General features: G+C 39.4%; 1 protein-coding gene across 2 annotated transcripts in view; it reads left to right on the top strand.

The window, feature by feature from the left end:
• The window catches only part of Dmxl1 (Dmx like 1), a 110,056-nt gene that overhangs the window by 80,049 nt on the left and 6,347 nt on the right, over positions 1–23,660 (top strand). Inside the window, exons 34-41 of one of the 2 annotated variants that reach the window (XM_042672497.1) lie at positions 1,241–1,303; positions 8,568–8,654; positions 12,086–12,207; positions 13,053–13,194; positions 13,907–13,967; positions 15,551–15,678; positions 20,527–20,619; positions 23,012–23,103. In XM_042672497.1, coding sequence (XP_042528431.1) covers positions 1,241–1,303; positions 8,568–8,654; positions 12,086–12,207; positions 13,053–13,194; positions 13,907–13,967; positions 15,551–15,678; positions 20,527–20,619; positions 23,012–23,103 — 788 coding nt within the window. The remainder of the gene's footprint in view (positions 1–1,240; positions 1,304–8,567; positions 8,655–12,085; positions 12,208–13,052; positions 13,195–13,906; positions 13,968–15,550; positions 15,679–20,526; positions 20,620–23,011; positions 23,104–23,660) is intronic. The other variant, XM_042672496.1, reaches the window with a different exon arrangement.

Raw genomic sequence — 23,660 nt, 5'->3', positions numbered from 1 at the left:
TCTCTTGTTTTTATAACATCATGATTATGTTGAAGTCATTGTACTTTTTAGCCAATTATGAGATAGCCATATTATAACAGTTGTATATTTTGGATGGGACGTGATGGGTAATGTTTCTACTACTTCTGATTCATTATTCCTTTATGTGCTCGAGAATGAAATTTTATCCTTTCTCTATCTGGCTTTATTTCCTAAACATACCTTAAAATCTTGATGTATCTTTAGATATTTTTTTTTCATATATATTATAGCTTACTGTTATATACATTAAAAAAATAAAATGTCTTCCCTGCTTATATTTATCTGGAAATTAATGACAGATGAGGAGATAGACTTTCTGAGCCATTCCCAGAGTGTATCTGACAGCTGCTATCTTTGTAACTACTTGCTTCTCTGTTTGCTTTCATTTTGTGGAAAAATCCCAGAGAATTAGTAAATCCTAGTGTCCCCTCATAAAAAGGGGACATTAACCCATTTTTGATTGTTAGTGGCAACATCAGCAGAGAGAATTATATAGAAACAGAAATTTCTAATCAGAAGGTTTTCCTAAAGGGGGTCATGCATTGTGGAAATAAGACAGTAGTATATGAAAGAAAATCTGACTTTGATTTTTAATATTGTACTCTGGTACCAGTAGCTCTGACTTTTTAAATATAAAGTACCTTAGACTCAACCTTTAACAGGTTTAGTTTTGCTGTCAACATTCAAAATAAGTGAGTAAAAATTTTTTATGTAGTTAATATATATATATATATATATATACGGGCCGGGCATCAGTGGCTCACACCTGTAATCCTAGCTATTCAGGAGGCTGAGATCTGAGGATCGCGGTTCAAAGCCAGCCTGGGCAGGAAAGACTATGAGACTCTTATCTCCAGTAAACCACTCAGAAAACCGGAAGTGTTGTGGTGTTGTGGCTCAAGTGGTAGAGCGCTCGCCTTGAGCTGAAGAGCTGAGGGACAGTGCACAGGCCCAGAGTTCAAACCCCACGACCTACAAAAAAAAAGAAAAGCCCATATGTAGTTAATTACGTTTGAGCTATTAAGTTTTCTCAACCCCTCTCCATCCACTCTTACATATACTTTTCTATGGTATATGAAATTTAAGAACAGTGATTCAGTTCCTTACTCTTTTTTAGTAAATTTTGTCAAAAATAAAACTTTAAAAAGTATCCCCAGTGTTCTGCATGTTGTATCTCATCTTTTGCTCTTTGTCATGTGGTTATTCTTTCTTGATGAAGTCATTAGAGGACAGCAGTGAAACCATCAAAAATTCTATGATGGAGGAGCCAAACATCAATAAGGTACCAATATCATTCAACTGAACTTGAAATTGCATTCTTAACCAGAACAAAAAGTTACATTTTAGTTCTTTACTTGATATGTTTCCAGTAGAGTTAACAATATTATTCCCTTAAGTTCTTCTTTTATTAAAAAAATTTTTGTATTGGAGTCATAAAAATGATTCTCTTTTGTCAAATAAAAGAATGCAGTTTCAAAGGGAGTTGAATGTGTCTTGTGCTGGCTACAGATTTTTCTGAGGAAATACAACTAAAGTTCTTAGTAAATGTGATTACACTAGCAGTTATAAAAATATAATACATTATTCCATTTCTGCCAGTGTCATTTTAGAAGTTAGAATTTTTCCTATGATATTAATTCCTAAGAAATACAGTGTTTGGGGCTGGGAAGGTAGCTCAGTGGTAGAGTGCTTGCCTTGCATGCATGAGGCCCTGGGTTTGATTCTTAGCATCACATAAGCAGAAAAAGCCAGAAGTAGCACTGTGGCTCAAGTGGTAGAGTGCTTGCCTTGAGCTGAAGAACTGAGGGACAGGCCCAGAGTTGAGGTCCCACAACTGACAAAGAATGGAAGGAAGGAAGGGAGGGAGGGAGGGAAGGAAGGAAGAAAGGAAGGAAAGAAGGAAGAAAGGAGCATTTGTTTTGCTGGGAGGATAACTATCTAGCATAATGTCTATACATGTATATATATAGAGAGAGAGAGTGCTTGAGAACTAAAACAAGAAGGGTAAGAATTAGTATAATCATGAAAAATTCTTAGACTTTAGGTACATTGAATATGACTGATATTTAACTAATTTTTCAATCCACAGGCTGAGTGATCTTTAAGCAAGAAATTGCTCAAAAGTTTTTCTTTTTTAATTTTTTTAAGTAGTTGAAAAGATTTTTTTTTTGAGTGTACTAATGCCACTTCTTATTCTTTTTTTTTTTTTTTGGGTCCGGTCGTGGGGCCTGAACTCTGGGCCTGGGCGCTGTCCCTCAGCTCTTCAGCTCAAGGCGAGCATACTACCACTTGAGCCACAGCGCCACTTCTGGCTTTTTTCTTTTTGCTTATGTGGTGCTGAGGAATCGAACCCAGGGCCTTGAGCATGCAAGGCAAGCGCTCTACCCTGAGCCACCATCCCAGCCCCTATTTCTTATTCTTTCCTAAAGGAATCTTTTGGTAAAATAGAAGAAATAATTCTGTGCAATTAGTAAAAAAAAAAAAAAAGACTGACTTGATATCAAGTATACATTATATTTGATAAAATAAATACATGTGGTCTATACTTTGAAATTTCCTAATGGTTTTTGGTTTTGAGAAAATATCCACATTTTTAATTCAAATATTAATGTAAACATTTCTTTGTTTGGATTTGATCACTAATTACTTTCTATAACTTATTAGTCATTCTTGTCCCAAAAACTTTGCTTTTAATGCCGCTTCTGCAGTGTAAATAATTACAGTGTTGTGTTTTTTATTTGTTGTGTGTTTGTTTTATTGTCAGTTGTGGGTTTGAACTCAGGGCCTGGGTGCTGTCCCTGAACTTTTTCAGGGATGCACAGCGCCACTTCTCATTTTCTGGTGGTTAATTGGAGGTAAGAGTTTCATGGACTTTCCTGCCAGGGTAGCTTTGAACCACAGTCCTCAGATCTCAGCTTCTTAAGTAGCTAGGATTACAGGCCTGAGCCACTGGTGCCCAGCAACATTTATTTTTAAAATCATGTCCATGCTACATTAAAATGTAGTCATTCTATATGTCACAGTGTTATTAGGGAAGGGATTTTGTTTAATGTTAGTTACCATTTTGGTTCAAACAATCACACTTGTTTATTTACAGTTTCTTAATAAAGTTAGGTTTACCTAGAGAATATATTCTAAAGAACTAGTTCACTGTTTGTAATCAGTGTAATTAGATCAATATAGAAAGTAGGGAAGGAGCCCATGAAATTTCTGCCTATACCCTCAAAACCAGGAAAATAGAGAAAACCGGTCTGCCACTTACCTTAACAGCTACCCTCATTTACTGTGCTTTATTCATCTTCACACACTGTGCCATATTTCCCCAGGGTTGCTTTTAAGCCTTTCACAACAATCCAAATAATTCTAGCCTTTGTTCATGCTTTGCAGAAGTTGATGCAGACAAGTAATAGATTTTCTAATGTGTGTTTAATCAATAGAAGAGGCTGTCTTAGCTTCTATTCTGTAGTATTTCTAAGACTATATGAAATGTGTACAAAAAACTCACTGTAGAGCAGAAGTGATGTGTGTGTGATGAAAGATTGATTTAAATATTAGTTGTGGCAGATGCCCTAGTCTGTGTTCCGAATATCACTATGGCTTGGGTTTTGTTGATTTTCCCCTGTCCTGTTTCAACATTTGCTGCAGGATCATTTGAATTAGAATACTTTGCCTGGATTAGTGGCCGAATTGTGGATCCTGGGGACAGGTTGTCTTCCAAAACATCTAAACATATTCTTCCCAGTGCAACTGTTTTATGATGCTGTATTTATGAAGTGAACCTTAGTGCTGTTACTGACGCCACTTCAGGAAGAGTGCCCACGTGTGAAGTCTGTCCCTTGAAGGCAGACTCCCGAGGCCTGCAGTGAACAGAATGGGTTCTGCTTTGATGCCAGGAATTAATTCCGTCAAATACTTCCTGATCTTCCCTGGCAGTCCGTCTTAAATTTCGGTCTCCTTTCTCAAGCAGCTTAGACTCTTATGATCAACGTTCTCAGCCCCTTGCTCTGTGCTTACTGCGTTGTACTTTCCATGAGTATCTCCACATCTGTCTAAACACACCTCTTTATGTCTGTCTAAGCAGTTAAACATGAAGAAAGCACAGATCTCAAGCACAGATCTCATAAATTATTTTATGGTGAATTTTATTTTTCAATCTCCTTCCCACTCCTTTCAAGCTCATCATATTTTGCTGTCAAAATAAACATAGTCAACACAGATGTCACTTACTACTTTCACCACCAAATCTGGCTTCTGGCAGCTGTTCTGCCCAGTGGAGGAGCTGCCACTCTGATCCAGATCTTCCTTTCACTCGTGCACTGTCCCTGTCATTTCTTTCCTACCCTGGGTCTTTGCTCCAGTTCTTATCCCCCCTCTACTCACCACTCCTGCTCATATTTTTTTTTTTTTTTTTGCAGGGTAAAGGGACAGTCCTAGGATTTGAACTCAGGGCCTGGGGGCTGTCCCTGAGCTCTTTGGCTTAAGATCAGTGGCTCTGCCACTTGAGCTACAGTTCTACTTCGAGTTTTTGCTGGTTAGTTGTAGAAGATAAGCATCTCATGGGCTTTCCTGCCCAAGCTGGCTTTAACCCACGATCCTCAGATCTCAGCCTCCTGAGTAGCTAGTATTACAAGTGTGAGCCACTGGCACCTGGCTGCTTCAAAAATTTTTACCTTTCTTAAGATTAGTAGTAGTAGTGGTAGTAGTATTGGCAGGAGCAAATACATTTTACAAAATGTACCTTAACAAAAAGTATATTTTCTACTCTTCTGTGGAGAGAAACATATTCGTTGACTTGTCTTTTAAGTCACACAAGATTTAAAAATTAATGTTTGAAGCACCCCGGAGAAGACCCCGATGTCATGTCCTCTCTCCGTGGGTCTTGTCTCTAGTCCACTCCACTGAAGCAGTCCTTGTCATGGGGACTTTAGTAGCTAAACCCAGTAGTGAGTTCTGAGCTCTGATGTAGCTTTTCAGTCTTGTGTGAATTGATTGGCCCCTCATATTTTCTTACAACTGTTCTCTTTCTGTAACATCAAACTCTTTATTTCTGATGTCAGCCAATTGCTGGGTTGCCACATCTTTATCTGTCCTTATGTCCAGAGGTGGTTTCTCTTTTTTCTTCCCTGCCCTTACTTTCTCTTTGGTTTGTCTTATGGCTTAAATATCATCTATATAATGGTAACTGAATTCTGTTGAGTCCCAGCTCATTTGTTGCACTCCAGACATTCCCTAATCCCAATCTAAAACCACTCTTGCTTCACTTTTGCCTATTTCCGTAAATAGTACTTCACTTACCATTTATCTGGCCTTAAAGCTAGGAAACCATCCTTTCTTAGAATTAGTCACACTCAGATTACAGTTCATTAGCAGAAAGTGTCCTGGTTCCATCCACTATCAGTATCGCCACCACCTCTTTCTTCAGCTTGCCTGCTTTTCTGGCAGCCATTTTCACATCCTCTTTGGTTTTTTCTTTTGTTAGTTTTGTTTGGAGAGGTTGTTTGGGGCTTTTTTTTTCTCCTTTTTTTGTCAGTCATGAACTCTGGGCCTGGGCGCTGTCCCTCAGCTCTTCAGCGCAAGGCTAGTGCTCTACCACTTGAGCCATAGTGCCACTTCTGGTTTTCTGGTAGTTATTTGGAGATAAGATGTTACTGCCCGGGCTGGCAGTCCTCAGATCTCAGCCTTCTGAGCAGCTAGGATTACAGGCGTGAGCCACCAGTGCCCAGTGGTTTTTGGCTTTTTGACACAAGGTTTTGTTTTACAGCTCATTATTTAGCCTACCTTACCTTACATTCACTGCACTCTGGGTACTTCTGCCTCAGGTTTCTGATGTCAGGATCATAGATGTATACCACTACATCTATCCACCTTTTATATTTTATCTCACAACAGTGAGAATTTTCAAAATTTCCTCCATGATTTCTCAGCCTAGAGTAATATTGAACTCTTGATTATGGCTTTTATGCTATAGTGAGCTGAAGCCTGTGTGTGAACTGAACCCTACCTGTTTATGCAGTCCTCTTTAGCATATTTTCATTCTCAAGTTCAGTGAAACAAAAACTATTGAGAGGCTAACCACTCTTTCTTTGGAATTTATTTGCCTTACTGCTATGGAATTCTAACTGTTTATCATAGGATTCAGATAAAATCCGTTCTTTGAGCTAGTGATCGGAATTAAGTCATAGTGTTTGCCTAGTTAGGATGAAGGGGAAACCAAGTCACTTCAGTTGATTCTCATGCAGGTCATCTTGATACCACACCATCAAGAAATGTTGTTTTTGACGAGAGGACAAGAATGCATTCCTGCATTCATAAAGATTTTTGAAGTTCATGACTATATGGGCTTACTTCATATACATACAAAGTCTGAAAAACTCCCCACATGAAACTGACATCTTTCCTACAACCATCACCAGCAAATAATATATCTCTCTTGCATGGAAATCTCTCTCTCTCTTTCTTCAAAACTTTGTAGTGAACACAGTGTACCTTGGACACCTAGTAAATGGGCGCATAAAGTGGGATATTGTGAAAAAATTATGGAGTTTGGGGCTGTGAAGGTGGCTCAGTGGTAGAGCGCTTGCCTTGCATGCCTGAGGCTCTGGGTTCAATTCCTCAGCACCACATAAGCAAAAAGAAAAAAGCCGGAAGTGGTGCTGTGGCTCAAGTGGTAGAGCGCTAGCCTTGAGCTGAAGAGCTGAGGGACAGTGCCCAGACCTAGAGTTTAGGCCCCACAACCGGACCCAAAAAAAAAAAAAATTATGGAGTTTGACTTACACATTCTTATTGCATGATGAGCCTCTTTATGGACTAGAGTTAAAACTGTCCTGAAAGACAATTGACTCTCTTGGAATTGGAGGCATGACTCCTGTAGCAGACCACCAGTGGAGATGAGCAGAAAGGCCAAGCAGAAGCGTGAGGCTATAAGTTCATTTAGTAGCAGCACCAAATATATAAATAAGTAAGTAAATAGTGAGCTGTTTACATCCAGTGGCTGATTCTTGTTTGTTTTTGTTACTGCATAAGCCTCCTTTTCAACTCCTACAATAGAAGCTACCTTAATTGCTATTTTTAAAAAACATTGCTAATTCTGGTGAGTTCTGTGTCCATGGCAGGCATTAATGTTGGTTTTCTTTAAGTTTTACAGGAAACAAATTTGTATGACTTTCAAATTAATAATTTCTACATTTCATAATGAACTATGAAGCATAGTAATTCATTTTAATAGGTTGAAGGGTTAAGGAAGATGGTAAATAAAGTAATATTCTACATTGAGCAATGTGTCTAGTTCTTGATAATTCCTTCCTCTTTGCAGTATATTTTAGTACTTTCGTTCAGAGATATATGTACCTTCTCTAGGAAGGGCAGAATGTCAGATGTTTGTTCCTCATATAAACTACATAGAATAATGCTTTACTTTGTTTCTACAAAGAGCACTGCCTTGGCTAAATTACTATGCATGATTGTCATAAATATATGACATGAATTGGTCAAATGCTACCTGTTTTTATATGGCCTGTGAGTGAAGAATAGCTTTTACACCTGTAATTCTAGCAGCTGGAAAGGATCATGGTTCAAGGCCAGCATGAACAAAAAGTTTTTTGTTTTTTTTGGTTGGTCGTGGGGCCTGAACTTTGGGCCTGGGCACTGTCCTTCAGTTCTTCAGCTCAAGGCTAGCGCCATTTCCAGCTTTTTCTGCTTATGTGGTGCTGAGGAATCGAACCCAGGGCCTCATACATGCAAGGCAAGCTACTCTACCACAGAGCCACCTTCCCAGCCAACAAAAATTTCTTAGCCCCATCTCAACAGAAACAGCTGGGCTATAGTGTTAAATATCTGTTATGCAGGAAGCATAAATAGGAAAATTGTGGTCCAGTGTGGCATAAGCAGAAAGTGAAACCCTGTCTCAAAAATAGCCAAAGCATCCAGGTACCAGTGGTTCATGCCTGTAATCCTCACTACTCAGGAAGCTGAAATCTGAGGATTATTGTTTGAAGCTAGCCCAGGCAGGAAAGTCCATGAGACTTGTATCTCCAATTAACCAGCAAAAAGCCAGAGGTCAAGCTGTGGTTGAAGTGGTAGCCTTAAGCATAAAAGCTCAGGGACAGAGCTAAGGCCCCAGGATTGGCACATACATACACAAAAAATAACCAAAGCAAAATAGACGATAAAAGTCTGACTAGCAGGCAAAATGCCCTGAGTTCAAACCTTAGTGCCACCCTCTCCAAAACTGTACTACATGGAAACCTGGTAAATAAACCTAACTTCAATAATGAAAGTGCCTAGATCTTTAAAATTAATTTAGTGTTGCTTGGAGGGTAAATAATGAGTGAAGTTATGTATTATTTCAACTATCTTTTGATACATGAAAAAGCCAAGTTCAGAAATTTACATTTCCCTTGTGAAATATATTCTGTACCTTTAGGATAGAAATAGCTTTTTAATAGTAATTTTAAATAACTTACGAAAGTCTCACTGATTGGTGACAACTGTTATTTGTTATATTACTAAAAGCATTATTTTTCAGACTTTTATTTTTTTCCATTTAGATAGAAGCAGACTTGGGATATCCTGGAGGTAAAGCAAGAATTATCCATAAGGAATCTGATATCATTACTGCCTTTGCTGTTAATAAAGTAAGTACTTTTCTTTGATTATTAATAACTCATGGGTGGAGAATATCTTGTTTTTCCAGTTTATCCTGTGTCAGTATTTCTCTTTCCCAAAGTGGCTTCCCACTGTTTAAATTACCACCTGCATAAGATTTTTCCTATTTTATGAGTGATTAGACCATAATGTGTTTTTATTATTATGTAATTTGGGGAATTTAGCCAGTACAATGTTTTCTTATTACACAAAGAAAGTAATAAGGAATTACATATAAATCACTTTAGAATTTATATATAAGATATTACAGAAGTTAACTCAGGTTTTTTGTATGCCCTATTCAAGTACATTGGGTATGATTCCTAATATCTGATAAAAACTTAAGTTTATGTGTGACTCAGGAATTCTCCCTCATTGACTTAGACCTTGAGTAGCTACATAATGTGTTAGGTTTTTTTTTTTAATTTTTTTTGTACTCTTATGTTAACAGCCTCCTTAGATATACATCTAAGCTCTAAGAAAAGAGGGTTCCTTAGGTTTAATAGTCTTAAGTTTAAATTTCTGCTAATAATTTCCTGCTTCTATCTGCCTTAATCTCTTTACTGATAATTTCTAGTGACATCTAATTATTTTTTTGTTTACATTTTTTTTTTTCGGTCCTGGGGCTTGTTCTGGGCGCTGTCCCTCAGCTCTTTAGCTTAAGACCAGCACCTTACCACTTGAGCCACAGCACCACTTCCGTTTTGTTTACATTTCTTTCTATAACGCAAAATATAGAAGTTATGGTTTCTTGTGTGTTTCTAATGGACATTTTAAAGAAGGGGTGTATATATCCATTTGTGTGTGTCCATGTGTATATGTTCGTATACATATGTTTCTAATTAACATTGTTTCATGGTTTGCTTTGTTTTCTTGAGACAGTATCTTGTGCGTAGGCTGGTCTCAAATTCCTGACCTAAAATGTTCTGCTACTCTAACCTACTAAGTAGCCGTGACCCCGGGCATGTCACCACACCCTGCAGAAGTTTTACAGTATTATTCAGGTGTATATCTTATGACATCTTGAATTCATCTTTGTATGTTATGCCTGTATTCTCTTGATATCTTCCAGACAGTTCTTTTTATCATTCTTCCTCAGATCTCCCTGTATCCTCCATCTCATTTCCCTCATAGACATGCTTGACCAATGATGAGCTCTGCTTAAAGCAAGCAGATCTGGAGTTAGCCCCAAATTGTCATATCTGTGTAACATTCTGCAGTACTTCCCTTTCCTCTGAAGAAAATACCATTTTAAATATTTTATAAAACTACCTTTTTTCTTTGTGGGAGGGATCTTATAAAAGTAACTATAAATGAATAATCCACATATATAAAATCTGCTTTTTACTGGTATACTTATTTCTCAGATTTGATGTTTTTGTATCCTTGTTATAAAAGTAACTATAAATGAATAATCCACATATATAAAAATCTGCTTTTTACTGGTATACTTAATTATTTCTCAGATTTGATGTTTTTGTATCCTTGTTAAATTTATAGATAGGAAATAATGCCTTTTTTCTTTTAAAATATTTAAAATTTGAAAATTTCTTTTAAAATACCATTGAAAGGGGCTGGGAAGGTGACTCAATGGTAAGAGTGCTTGCCTTACATGCATGAGGCCCTGGGTTCGATTCCTCAGCACCACAAAAGCAGAAAAAAAGCCAGAAGTGGTGCTGTGGTGCAAGTGGTAGAGTGCTCGCTTTGAGCTGAAGAGCTGAGGGACAGCGCCCAGGCCCAGAGTTCAAGCCCCACAACCAGCAGGAAAAAAAAAAAAAATACCATTGAGGTTGAACTTTTTCCCATTTGTATAGTTGGGAACTATCTGTATCAAGAATTGTGAAAGATCTAAAATTTACATTCAAGCTAACAGTTAATTTTCAAAGCTCAATGGATACTGTTTGAAAACACAAGAATCCTAGACTATCAAGGCAATGTATTTATTACTAACAACAAGAACAGTAATGGATACTGTTTGAAAACACAAGACTCCTAGATCACCAAGGCAATGTATTACAAGAACAGTAATGGATACTGTTTGAAGACACAAGAATCCTAGACCACCAAGGCAGTGTATTACTAACAGCAAGAGCAGCAGCCAGAACATCAGTATTTTCACACAAGCTTCCAGAGAGACAGCGAAGGCCCAATCGTATGACCTGCAGAAGGTTATGCTGCAGAAAGGGATCCCTGAGGTTGGGAACCATTTCTCTTCTAATGGACAGTAAGCATGCATGTTCTTGGCTCCAGTGACTAGCTACACAGACATCCTTGGAGCAAAGTCTAGTTAGTGGCTCACAAGACATACCTATTGAAGACACCCTTAGAGAATTGCCTCCTTTCTTATTAATTTATATTACCATTTTTTTTATCACTTAACCAAACAAGACTACATTTGTGTCTTTTTAATAAACAACCCAACCACTAAACCAACTGGAGAGCTAATTATAGCACTTTAAATAATAGTAATGTTCTACATTTTTCTTCACTGTCAATATCTTTTCAGTTTGAAATGTATATTTTTTAAAATTAAAAAAATTTTTTTTGTCAGTTGTGGGGCTTGAACTCTGGGCCTGAGCACTGTCCCTCAGCGTTTCAGCTCACTTGAGCCACAGCAAGCACTACGTCCGGTTTTTGGGTGGTTAATGGGAGATAAGTGTCTCACAGACTTTCCTGCCCAGGCTGGCTTTGAACCTCGATCCTCAAATCTCACCCTCATGAGTAGCTAGGATTTATAGGCGTGAGCCACCAGCACCCAGCTTGAAATATGTATATTTTTTAATGTCAATTAGTCATTGCTTCTAAACTGCATCTTCAGGTCAAGATGAATATTTTTAATTCCATCTATACTTAAAATTTTATGTCATTTAATCTGACCAGTTTTTCATTTATTCTGGTGTATTTCTCTCACTAGTTTGAGTTTATTATCTCCCTCACATTCCTCTGCTTTTCTGGCTTCCTCAATATCTTGCTCTGCATTTTTTGTTGTTTTGTTTTGAGTGATGGTCTGACTGGCCTCAGACCCTTGGACTCAAGTGATCGTTCTGCATCAGCCTCCCCCAGGGACCTAGTACTGCAAATGTGAGCTATTGTTTCTGGTACAAATCTTGGAGAAATCATAGGATTTTATTAGATTGAAAAAGTAGTGTGATATTAAATAGTATGTGCATTGTTGTTAATAGCTTCCTGTTAGTTGTTTTACAATTTCTAGAGCATAAAAATATCTCTAGTTGTTCTATAATTTCTAGGGCATAAAAATATCTCAAAAATATCAAATTATCAATTTAATTGGTAAAGTTAATTTAAAATATTAATTTGTAAGTGCAATATGTTTTGTACCTTATCTCTCTTGAGATTATTTGCAGAATATATCCATTGTGGTTTTCCTTGTTAAAAATCTGTCTCATGCTTTATTTTTCAGGCAAATAGAAATTGCATAGCTATCGCCTCTAGCCATGATGTTCAAGAACTGGATGTTTCTGGAATTCTGGCTACACAAATATATACTTGGGTAGATGATGATGTAGAAATGGAACCCAAAGGGTACTTTTACTTTGTTTTTATTCAGTGATATTGCAAGTGATTATATCTACAAATGTTTGTGTGCATATACATATATAACCTATATATGTATGTGTATATATGTATATGTGTGTGTACTTATATAAGGATGTATAACTTTCAGAAAATTCTTTAAAAGATAGTTCTAAATTATAAACAGAATATACACTGATGTGGCTAAGGGATGGCAGGACTTTAAAAAGTAAAATGAGGCCAAGTGGCAATGGCTCACACCTGTAATCCTAGCTACTCAGGAGGCTGAGATCAGAGGATTACAGTTTAAAGCCTGTCCAGTCAGGAAATTCTGTGATATTCATACCTTCAGCAAGCTACCAAAATAGCCCGAAGTGGAACTGTGGCTCAAGTGGTAGAGCTAGCCTTGAGAAAAAAAAAAAAAAAAACTAGCCAGATGCTAATGGATCACACCTGTAATCCTAGCTACTCAGGAGGCTGAGATGAGATCAGAGGATCATGGTTTGAAGCCAGATTAGGCAGGAAAGTCTGTGAGGCTCTTATCTCCAATTAATCACAGAAAAAGGGGCAAGTAGTGCTGTAGCTCAGGTGGTAGAATGCTAGCCTTGAGCAAAAGGAGCTTAGGGACAGTGCCCAGGCCCAGAATTGAAGGCCCAGGATTTGCACAAAAGAAAAGTAAAATGAGAGGTCTAGAAAGTGAAGATAATAGAAGTATTTGGATATGAAATTTACCAGTCACTAGCAATAAAAGTTCAAGAATATTTAAAAGATTAATTAATAAGATCAAATGTTTGAATGTTAAGGATTGAATAAAGAACTGAGGAATTGTTATTCTTGTTAATAATCCATTGTAGGTCAGAAGATTTCTTGGTCATCCATGCTCATGATGACTTAACAGCTGTTCAAGGTACAACTCCATATACACATAGCAATCCTGGCACCCCAATCAACATGCCATGGCTTGGTAGTACCCAGACTGGCAGAGGAGCATCCGTGGTATGTAAAGTTAAAGATGCCTGGGTTTGTCTGCTATTGTACTTTTCCTATTAAGTTACTGGATAAAAGATGTTTGAGAACTTGTATGTGTATGTGTGTACCAATCCTGGGCTTGAACTCAGGGCCTGAGTGCTGTCTGTTAAGCTTCTTTTCCCAAGGCTAATGCTCTGCCACTTAAAGCATAGTTCATTTCTGGCCTTTTGGTGGTAGTTGGAGATAACAGTCTCACGACTTTCATGCCTGTGCTGTTTTCCAACCACAATCCTTCGATCTTAGCCTCATGAGTAGCTACGATTACAGGCGTGAACCACTGGTGCCTTACTTGAAAACTTTTAATTTCTAAAGTTTTAGGAAAGTCCTACATTCTGGAATTGTATATTTTGATCATGAGCAATAACATCTTCATTTGAAAAGGAACAAAAACTGTTTTCAAGCCAGGCGCCTATGGAAAACCAAAAATAGAGCTATGGCTTAAAGTGGTAGAGTGCTCGCCTTGGGCACAAAAGCTCAGGGACAGCGCCCAGGCCCTGAGTTCAAGCCTGACAAAAAATATTTTTAAAAAAATATCCTAGTTAAGTTGGGTACCAATTGTGAGGACTCAAGGTCCTGATTTCAAGTTCTCCAGTGTTGAACTATGCATATACCTCCACCCTACATTTTAAATATGTAATCCTATTTTCTGTGACTCTAAAATAATTTTTCTTTTCACCAGATGATTAAGAAACCCATTAATAATGTCAGAAGAATGACTTCTCACCCAACTCTTCCTTACTGTAAGTTAATAACAATTAGCAATGATTTTTTTTCTCATTTTTAATATATACTCTTAGTGATTTTTAATATAAGGGACTTATGGTAAATTTTTCATTTTTATTAAAAGGCAGCAATTTTTCTACATTTTTCATAAAGAATATTAGTAAATAAAATCTTAATTTCACAATTAGATTTTTAAAAGAAAGAAAAAAACCTGCTTGAATTAATAGAGAAGACCAACTTAATGCAATAAAGTTTTAGTATTTTAACTACATATTTTTTACTTTTATTTGGATATGTGCTATACCACTGAGTCACATCACTAGGTTCACAGAGTTCCTACTGAACATTTGTAAATAACTATATTACAATGAAAATTAAAGTGAAAATGCTCATTAAGAACTGTCCAAATTCTGGACTGGTCAGATGACAAGAAAAATGATTTTTTGCTAGGTGCTGTTGGCTCCCTGTAATCCTAGTTACTCAGGAGGCTGAGATCTGAGAATCACAGTTGAAGCCAGACTGGGCAGGAAAGTCTGTAAGACTCTTATTTCCAAATTAACTACCAAAAGAGAAGTGGAGATGTGGCTCAAGTAGTAGAGCACTAGCCTTAAGCACAAAAGCTCCAGGGACAGTACCCAGGGCCTGAGTTCAAACTCCGGGAATGGCACACACACGAACAATAATTATTTTTATCTTTACTCACCAATTACCAAATTGTTTTATGTTGTAAATAGCTTGAGAGAAATGAAAGGTTGCCTTAAATCCTGAAAAAAGTCATGAAAAAGTACAAACAGTTTCAAACAAAATATATAAATTAAAATTCTTTATTTAGTCAATCTATTTTAATTCTCATTCTGTTTGATCTTGGTTAGAATTCTAGTCATTCTCTCCTACTCCAGTAGTAAGAAGTTTTCAGAAGCCTGTGCTTTTCAGTGTATTCCATAAATTTCTTTGCCAATAGGACACCTTTAAAGCTTTCAGAACAGCATCAGAGTAAAATCACTCTATTGATAGCAAAAGACCCCACATGGCTGTGGTTAAAGATGAAAATTCATTGTAATAGTTACAGTTATTGTTGTAATAGTTACTATGATGACTCACTGTCATAGTTACAATTACAGTGTGGATAGTTACTCTGGCAACTCATTGTAATAGTTATTAGTACTTGTCACTGAGGTTTGATTGTTCTACAATGAACAACAATGTAATATAGCTAAAAGTATAAATGATAGCATTCTACCAGGACATAACAGGTCAAGCTCAGGGCTCCAAGTTCAAGCCCTGATACCACTACAAAAAAGTTTTTCAAAAAGGAAAAGGTGGCTCATGCCTAGCTACTCAAGAGGAGGCTTGAGATCTGAGGATCACAGTTCAAAGCCAGCCCTGGCAGGAAAGTCCATGAGACTCTTATCTCCAGAAAACTGGAAGTGGTGCTGTGGCTCAAGTGGTAGAGCAGTAGCCTTGAGCTGAAGAGCTGAGGGACAGCACCAGGCCCAGAGTTCAGGCCCTATGACCAACAAAGAAACAAAAAACAACACGAAAAAGGAAATAAATTTTCCCAAGGAATCTTAAATGTGTAATTTGTCTTCTCATGATGTAGACCTGACTGGAGCTCAGGATGGCAGTGTCAGAATGTTTGAATGGGGCCATTCTCAGCAGATAACTTGTTTTCGGTCTGGTGGCAATTCAAGAATTACAAGAATGAGATTCAACTACCAAGGAAATAAGGTACTATGTAAAAATGTTAATGAGAAAAGATAACTGTGTTGAAAGTTATCAATTATTACTTGTTTGGGCTTTTAAGAGTAGTTCAGTGGGCTGACAGTAAAGTGTCTAATCCATACAAATTATTTTCTTAAAATGTGTCTCAAAATACATTTAAATTCATTTGGTTATCGCGTAGTGGGGTAAGTGTATGTCTCCACTAAAGTTAGGTTAAAATATTGCTTAAGGACCAAATGACTGTAATTCATAGTTGAATGACAAATGTCAACTTCTTTATCCCTGGAATGTACTCTGATTGTGATTCAGAATCATGCAGCAAATCACACCGGAAAGCTTTGTTCAATGTGCAGACCTCCCAAACCAGCATCTCCATTTGAGATTTGTGTACCTGTTTTGGATGCCAAGTATGGCCTGGCTCCCTGTTGTCTTTTTGCATTCATCCTACTTTCTTTGGGTATATCTCACTACAACAGTACAAAGACCTTAGAGTGAGCAAGCCAAAAAAAGTTCATTACAGGAAATGTTTGCTGACCCTGCTTGCGAACATCTCTCTCTCTTAGCTTACCATATTCCAGCTTTCTTCAAATTACTTCCCAAGGCACTTCACATCAACTACCACTTTAAACCAGGACTAAATGGTAAATCACCCACTTGTTCTTTGCACAGAAAGTTACTCACACGGTCTAGCTGATGGTGTAATTTTCCTTTCCCCCATAAGGCCTACCTTATGCTGTGCCTGCCTGTCCTCACACACACACACAGCCTACCTGATGCTGTGCCTGTCCTCACACACACACACAGCCTACCTGATGCTGTGCCTGTCCTCACACACACACACAGCCTACCTGATGCTGTGCCTGTCCTCACACACACAGCCTACCTGATGCTGTGCCTGTCTGTCCTCACACACACATCCTACCTGATGCTGTGCCTGCCTGTCCCTCACACACACAGCCTACCTGATGCTGTGCCTGTCCTCACACACACACACAGCTTACCTGATGCTGTGCCTGTCCTCACACACACACACAGCCTACCTGATGCTGTGCCTGCCTGTCCTCACACACACACACACAGCCTACCTGATGCTGTGCCTGTCCTCACACACACACACAGCCTACCTGATGCTGTGCCTGCCTGTCCCTCACACACACAGCCTACCTGATGCTGTGCCTGTCCTCACACACACACACAGCCTACCTGATGCTGTGCCTGCCTGTCCTCACACACACACACACAGCCTACCTGATGCTGTGCCTGTCCTCACACACACACACAGCCTACCTGATGCTGTGCCTGCCTGTCCCTCACACACACAGCCTACCTGATGCTGTGCCTGTCCTCACACACACACACAGCCTACCTGATGCTGTGCCTGTCCCTCACACACACACACGGCCTACCTGATGCTGTGCCTGTCCTCACACACACACACAGCCTACCTGATGCTGTGCCTGTCCTCACACACACACACAGCCTACCTGATGCTGTGCCTGCCTGTCCCTCACACACACACACAGCCTACCTGATGCTGTGCCTGTCCTCACACACACACACGGCCTACCTGATGCTGTGCCTGTCCTCACACACACACACAGCCTACCTGATGCTGTGCCTGTCCTCACACACACACACAGCCTACCTGATGCTGTGCCTGCCTGTCCCTCACACACACACAGCCTACCTGATGCTGTGCCTGTCCTCACACACACACACACAGCCTACCTGATGCTGTGCCTGCCTGTCCTCACACACACACACAGCCTACCTGATGCTGTGCCTGTCCTCACACACACACACAGCCTACCTGATGCTGTGCCTGTCCTCACACACACACACAGCCTACCTGATGCTGTGCCTGCCTGTCCTCACACACACACACACAGCCTACCTGATGCTGTGCCTGCCTGTCCTCACACACACACACGGCCTACCTGATGCTGTGCCTGTCCTCACACACACACACAGCCTACCTGATGCTGTGCCTGTCCTCACACACACACACAGCCTACCTGATGCTGTGCCTGTCCTCACACACACACACACAGCCTACCTGATGCTGTGCCTGCCTGTCCCTCACACACACAGCCTACTGATGCTGTGCCTGTCCTCACACACACACACAGCCTACCTGATGCTGTGCCTGTCCCTCACACACACACACGGCCTACCTGATGCTGTGCCTGTCCTCACACACACACACACAGCCTACCTGATGCTGTGCCTGTCCTCACACACACACACAGCCTACCTGATGCTGTGCCTGTCCCTCACACACACACACGGCCTACCTGATGCTGTGCCTGTCCTCACACACACACACAGCCTACCTGATGCTGTGCCTGCCTCACACACACGGCCTTCCTGATGCTGCACCTGCCTCTCCGTCGCAGGTCTTAGCGGTGGTGCAGCTTTCCTTTCCTCCCCTCTTGACGTGTTGCTCGTCACGGTGTGCTGCGTCCCACTGACTGTCTCTGTCACATGCACAGTTTGCATTTCACAAAAGTGGATGTTTTCTCACTTGCTTATAAAACTAAATTTTGAGAGTTTATTTCAAAACAATATTAATTAGTAAGTCTGTTCCTTAATGGATATTAAGGAGATTTAACACAGAAGCCTGTAGAGTTTGATAATACTGGTTGAATGAACCTAATCTAAAAACGTGAAATGCTTTCAAAGTACTTTTGAACAGTTTTGAAGCTCAAGAAGTTTCAGATTTCAAAGGAGGAGGCTACAATGCTTGATGAGAAATGTACTCTTTATCTTGCCCATGTAATTGTAACCCCTCTGTACAGTATCTTCACAATAAAAAAAAAAAAAAGAAAAAAAGAAGTTTCAGATTTCAGATTTTAGAAGGGAAACGCAACCCAAACCATCATGTTCTGTCAGGTGCTTGTGTTTTACACTGTGCTTGTCCTGCCTAAAAACTAGGAAGGAATAGGTTATTTAAAACCCCCTTTCAAATTCATGTATGACTCGACTCAAAAATTAAGATGATGTTGGGCCCAAGTGGCTCACACCTGTAATACAAACTCTTCAAGAGGTTGAGATCTGGAAGGTCCAGTTTGAAGCAGGCCAGGCAGAAAAGTACTTGACACTCTATCTCCAAAATAACCAGCTAATAATAATAATAAGAAGAAGAAGAAGAACAACAACAACCAGCCATGGGCTCAAGTGGTAGAGTGCTGGATGAGTAAGCAAACCCAGAAAGCCTGAATCCCTGAGTTGAACCAAAGTCCATCAGAAAGAAAAAAAAAGAAAAAGATGACAAGCAGTAGAGCAGTATCCACAGAGTCCTGATGGACCAGGAATGGGAACGGAGTTTATCTGCCCAAACTGTTATAGACCCTCTTAGGTATACATTCTATGATTATCTCTTCTATGGCGAACATACCTAGGTCTATTTCAGAGAATGTAGGGCAAACAAGAAAAACAAACCTATACTGGAAAAGTATAAGAGACACACAAATAATAGGTTGGTATTTCTCATATTAACCCTACTCAATTTTCAAAAAGACATTTTTAAGACAAATGATATGAACACTTTACCAAACATCTGTTCTTGCTAGGCTAGTATGATACCACTAGGCCACGCCCCCAGCCAAAAGTCTTAGGTCTTAGTCTAGTAATTGAGGACATTATATTAAAACTTTTGCTGAATAAAATTAACAAATATATTACCTTACTCATGTAACTATTACCCCTTTGTACAGTATCTTTACAACAAAAAAAATATTTAAAAATCAGCATGTAATTTAAATTCTAGTAGTATCCAAAGTTAATGTGTAAGTAAAGTGGGTACAAAATGTGTATTACTACTTTGAGTTTATGTTTGCCTTCATCTGCCAATTTTAAGTAATGTTCATTGCCCAAGCTTTCCCCTTTCTAGATATTTATACTATATAATTATGCAAGCTATATGTATAAGAATGTTCAACTCATCTCTTTTAGGGTAAAGTAAAAACAGCTTACCAATGAAAACTTTTAATAATATATCTGTGTAGTATAATACTATACAGCACCAGAATGAGCTAGCCAGACCCTGGTGGCTCATGCCTGTAAGCCTAACTACTGAGGAAACTAAGATCTGAGGATCATAGTTCAAAACCAGTGTGGGCAGGACTGTCCATGCGATTCTTATTTCCAGTTAACCACCAGAAAACTGGAAGTGGCGCTGTGGCTCAAGTGGCAGAGCACTAGCCTTGAGCTGAAGAGCTGAGGATTAGCGCCTAGCCCCAGAGTTCAGGCCCCATGACCGACCAAAAAAATTTTTTTTTCAAGTATGAGCTAAATTTATGTTTTGAGATGGATAGTTACCATAAGTTTAAAATGTAACTATGGATTTATTATGATCCTGTTTGTACAAAAGAGCTATATATGAATGCTTGAATATTCATAGAAATTATAATGGAGTCAAAATAACCTCATTTCTACAGTTGAATTTTTTTGCCAAGATAATCCTTATCTTTATGTATTTTTCTTCTTGAGTGTTAATTTTTTTTCAAAATGATTGAAGTCTTTTTTATCATACTTGATAAAGCTTTATTATATAGTTTAATGCATAGCGTAATCCAATGTTCTACTTTTGAAATACTTCTAGAGCACATGTGATGTAGATTACCGGTGATGTAGATTATTGTCACTAAAGGGTTATTTGGTGTTTGCTTCCATTACATCTACCCTGGAGTTTCTTTTTAAGCAGCAGCTAAATGTTTCTGTGAGCTAGATCCGTGCACAAGTGAAGTAAAAAGTCACATATCTGAATGTTTAAGATTGAAAGTGTGGTGTTACAGTGTGGGTAGGAATAAAAATGGGCTTTTGCATTTACATTAAAGTATGTCTTTCTTTAAGTTTGGAATAGTGGATGCTGATGGATATTTAAGTTTGTATCAAACAAACTGGAAATGTTGTCCGGTTACTGGGAGCATGCCCAAGCCATACCTGGTAAGCCAATTCAATTTGTTATACATTCTAATTTTTTATTTTAAAGAAACCAAGAATGTATTGGAAGCAAGAAAGAGTAAAGCACCTGAGTAAGTCTGTCTAGCCTTCAGTGAAAACTCCCCCGGGGTCGTGAGAACCCTGGACTCGGGTAATTTGGAATGTTGGCTGTGTATGGACTTCCCATGCAACCTTCACTGGGCTCTTTCCCTGGAGAAAATAATTTTCATACCAATATATGAAATTGTTGTCTTTTTGGGGGGAGGGGTGTTGTGGAGAGGTGCCGTCCTGACCTGGGGCTTGAACTCAGAGCCCGTCACTAAGCTTCTTTTCCTCAAGGGTGGCCCTCTACCACTTGAGCCACAGCTCTGTTTCTGCTTGGTTTTGTTTTGTTTTTTGGTTATTACTTGGAGATAAGACTCTCACAGACTTTCCTGCCTGGGCTGGCTTTCGATTATGATCCTCAGATCTCATCCTCTTGAGAAGCTAGGATGACAGACATGAGTCACTGGCTCCTGACAGGCTGTTTTCTTGCTATTAGCATTAAACTTTTATGAACAAAGTAGAAAGGACATCCTGTACCTGGTATTATTAATATTGGCTTTTGGTTTTACCTATATTTTTTTTCAGCTAGACATAGATTGGTTTAAGTCTCTTCAGATTTAGTCAACTTTCTTTGGCTTCAGTGAATAGTGACATAATATTTAATATATTTTCTAGGGAAGTCTCTCCTTTGCAGAGCTAAGCAATACCAATCCGGGAGAAGTAACAGGTATAGATTATGATTCTAGGAATTCACCTATGAGTAAATGCTGATCTAAGGGAGAGTAAGGTTAGGTTACCTTTAAAGCGTATTTCTCATATTTTCATTAAAGCAACAAGTTTAAATGCAAGCTCATGTTGCCCAAGACACTGCCTTTCTTTTTTTTCTAAATTTATTTAAATATATCAATTTATTGTTACTTTGAAATATTGGCAAGTTCCATAAGTATTCTAACATTGATGACTCATTTTTTACTTACATATTTGAACAGTAATATGCAAATTTATTTCTGAAAAGTAAATATCAGCAGGCTGCTGGTGGCTCATGCCTATAATCCTAGTTATTCTGAGGATCACGATTTGAAGCCAACTGGGGCAGGAATTCCATGAGACTTATATCCACTAAACTACCCAGAGAAAGGTAGAAGTGGTGCTGTGGCTCAAGTGGTAGAGTGTTAGTCTTGAGCAAAAGAAGCTCAAGGGGGTGGGAGGAGGATTGTAGGGGGGGCGGAGGGAGGATGGGAAGGGGAAACAAAGGAGGAGGCTACAATGCTTGATAAGAAATGTACTCATTATCTTGCCCATGTAATTGTAACCCCTCTGTACAGTATTCTCACAATAAAATAAAAAAAAAAAAAAAGAAGCTCAAGGACAGCGCCTAAGCCCTGTATTCAAGCCTCAAGACTAGCACAAACAAAACGAAACAAAACTGGAGAGAAAAGTAAGGGCTGGGAAGTTGACTCAGTGGTAGAGCTCTTGCTTTGCATGCCTGAGGCCCTGGGTTCGATTCCTCAGCACCACATAAGCAAAAAGAAAAAAGCCAAAGTGGCACTGTGGCTCAAATGGTAGAGCGCTAGCCTTGAGCTGAAGAGCTGAGGGACAGCGCTCAGGCCCAGAGTTCAGACCCCATGACCGGACCAAAAAAAAAAAAGTAAATATGAGTTCAACAAAAAAAAAAATGAAGTCTAAAATAATGTAAAATCCTGGTTTCTGTCATCTCCTAAGACAGAATTTGTACTGAATATGCCAAGGGAAATACTTGAAGTTTAGCTACCCTCCTGTTCTCCTCTGAAGTTCCATTTGAATGAAAGTGAAGAGCTTTGTAAAGAAGGGCGATGTAGGCAGCCACTTCATTGAAGTGGTTCTGAACACTCTGTGTGTGTGTGTGTGTGTGTGTGTGTGTGTGTGTGTGTGTGTGTGTGTGTGTGTGTGTGTGTGTGTGTGTGTGTGGTTCTGAACACTGTGTGTGTGTGTGTGTGTGTGTGTGTGTGTGTGTGTGTGTATGTACATCTGTTTGACAGAGGAAAGATCTGGAGTGTGGCCCATGGCAGAGCACATTCCCAGAATGTTGAGGACCTGGGTGGGGTTCAGTCCCAGGCAGAGAGGTGGCAGGGACAGAGGGGTGGGGAAGGAGGGAGGGTGGTTAGGCAAAACAGATGCAGCAACATGATAAAGACTGCCAAATCTGGACGGAACAAAACTGGGAAATCCTCTGTATTACCTCTGCAACTCTTCTGAAGTTCAGGCAATAAAGAGACACAAAGGATGTAAGAAAGCCATGAAGTGCATGAGCACATAGAACATATACTGGGTGTGAGAGCTCTTGTGACAGTTGTGTTTACAACTATTTCAGACCTGGCAGTGTCATAACAAGACGGCCAATGACTTTGTCTTCGTTAGCTCTTCCTCTCTGATAGCTACAGCTGGCCTCTCCACCGACAACAGGTAAGACACTGAAGCACCCATAGATAGCTGAGTCTCATAATTATTCCTTGGGCTGCATGCCTAGCATGCATGAAGTCCTGGATTCGATTTCACAGTACCACATAAACAGAAAAAGCTGGAAATGGAGCTGTGGCTCAGGTGGTAGAGTGCTGTCCTTGAGTCAAAGAAGTTCAGGGACTGAGTTCAAGCCCCAGGACTGACAAAAAAAAGGAAAGAAAGAAAAAGAAAATTATGGCCGGGCGCTGGTGGCTCAGGCCTGTAATCCTAGCTACTCAGGAGGCTGAGATCTGAGGATTGCAGTTCAAAGCCAGCCTGGGCAAGAGAGACCGTGAGACTCCTATCTCCAATAAACCACCAGAAAACCGGAAGTGGCGCTGTAGCTGAAGTGGTAGAGCGCTCGCCTTGAGCTGAAGAGCTGAGGGAACAGCGCCCAGGCCCAGAGTTCAAGCCCCACGGCCAACCAAAAAAAAAAATTTATGCCTTTAAGGGATTTTTTTTTTTTCTATAAAGACCTGTTCACTAGAGTATTTATAGTGTCCTGATTGCAAGGCTAGAGA

The sequence above is a fragment of the Dipodomys spectabilis genome, unplaced genomic scaffold (genome assembly GCF_019054845.1).
Source record: "Dipodomys spectabilis isolate Male_0828 unplaced genomic scaffold, ASM1905484v1 ptg000714l, whole genome shotgun sequence".
In the NCBI taxonomy this organism is placed as follows: Eukaryota; Metazoa; Chordata; class Mammalia; order Rodentia; family Heteromyidae; genus Dipodomys; species Dipodomys spectabilis.
This window is presented reverse-complemented; position numbering and strand designations above follow the sequence as displayed.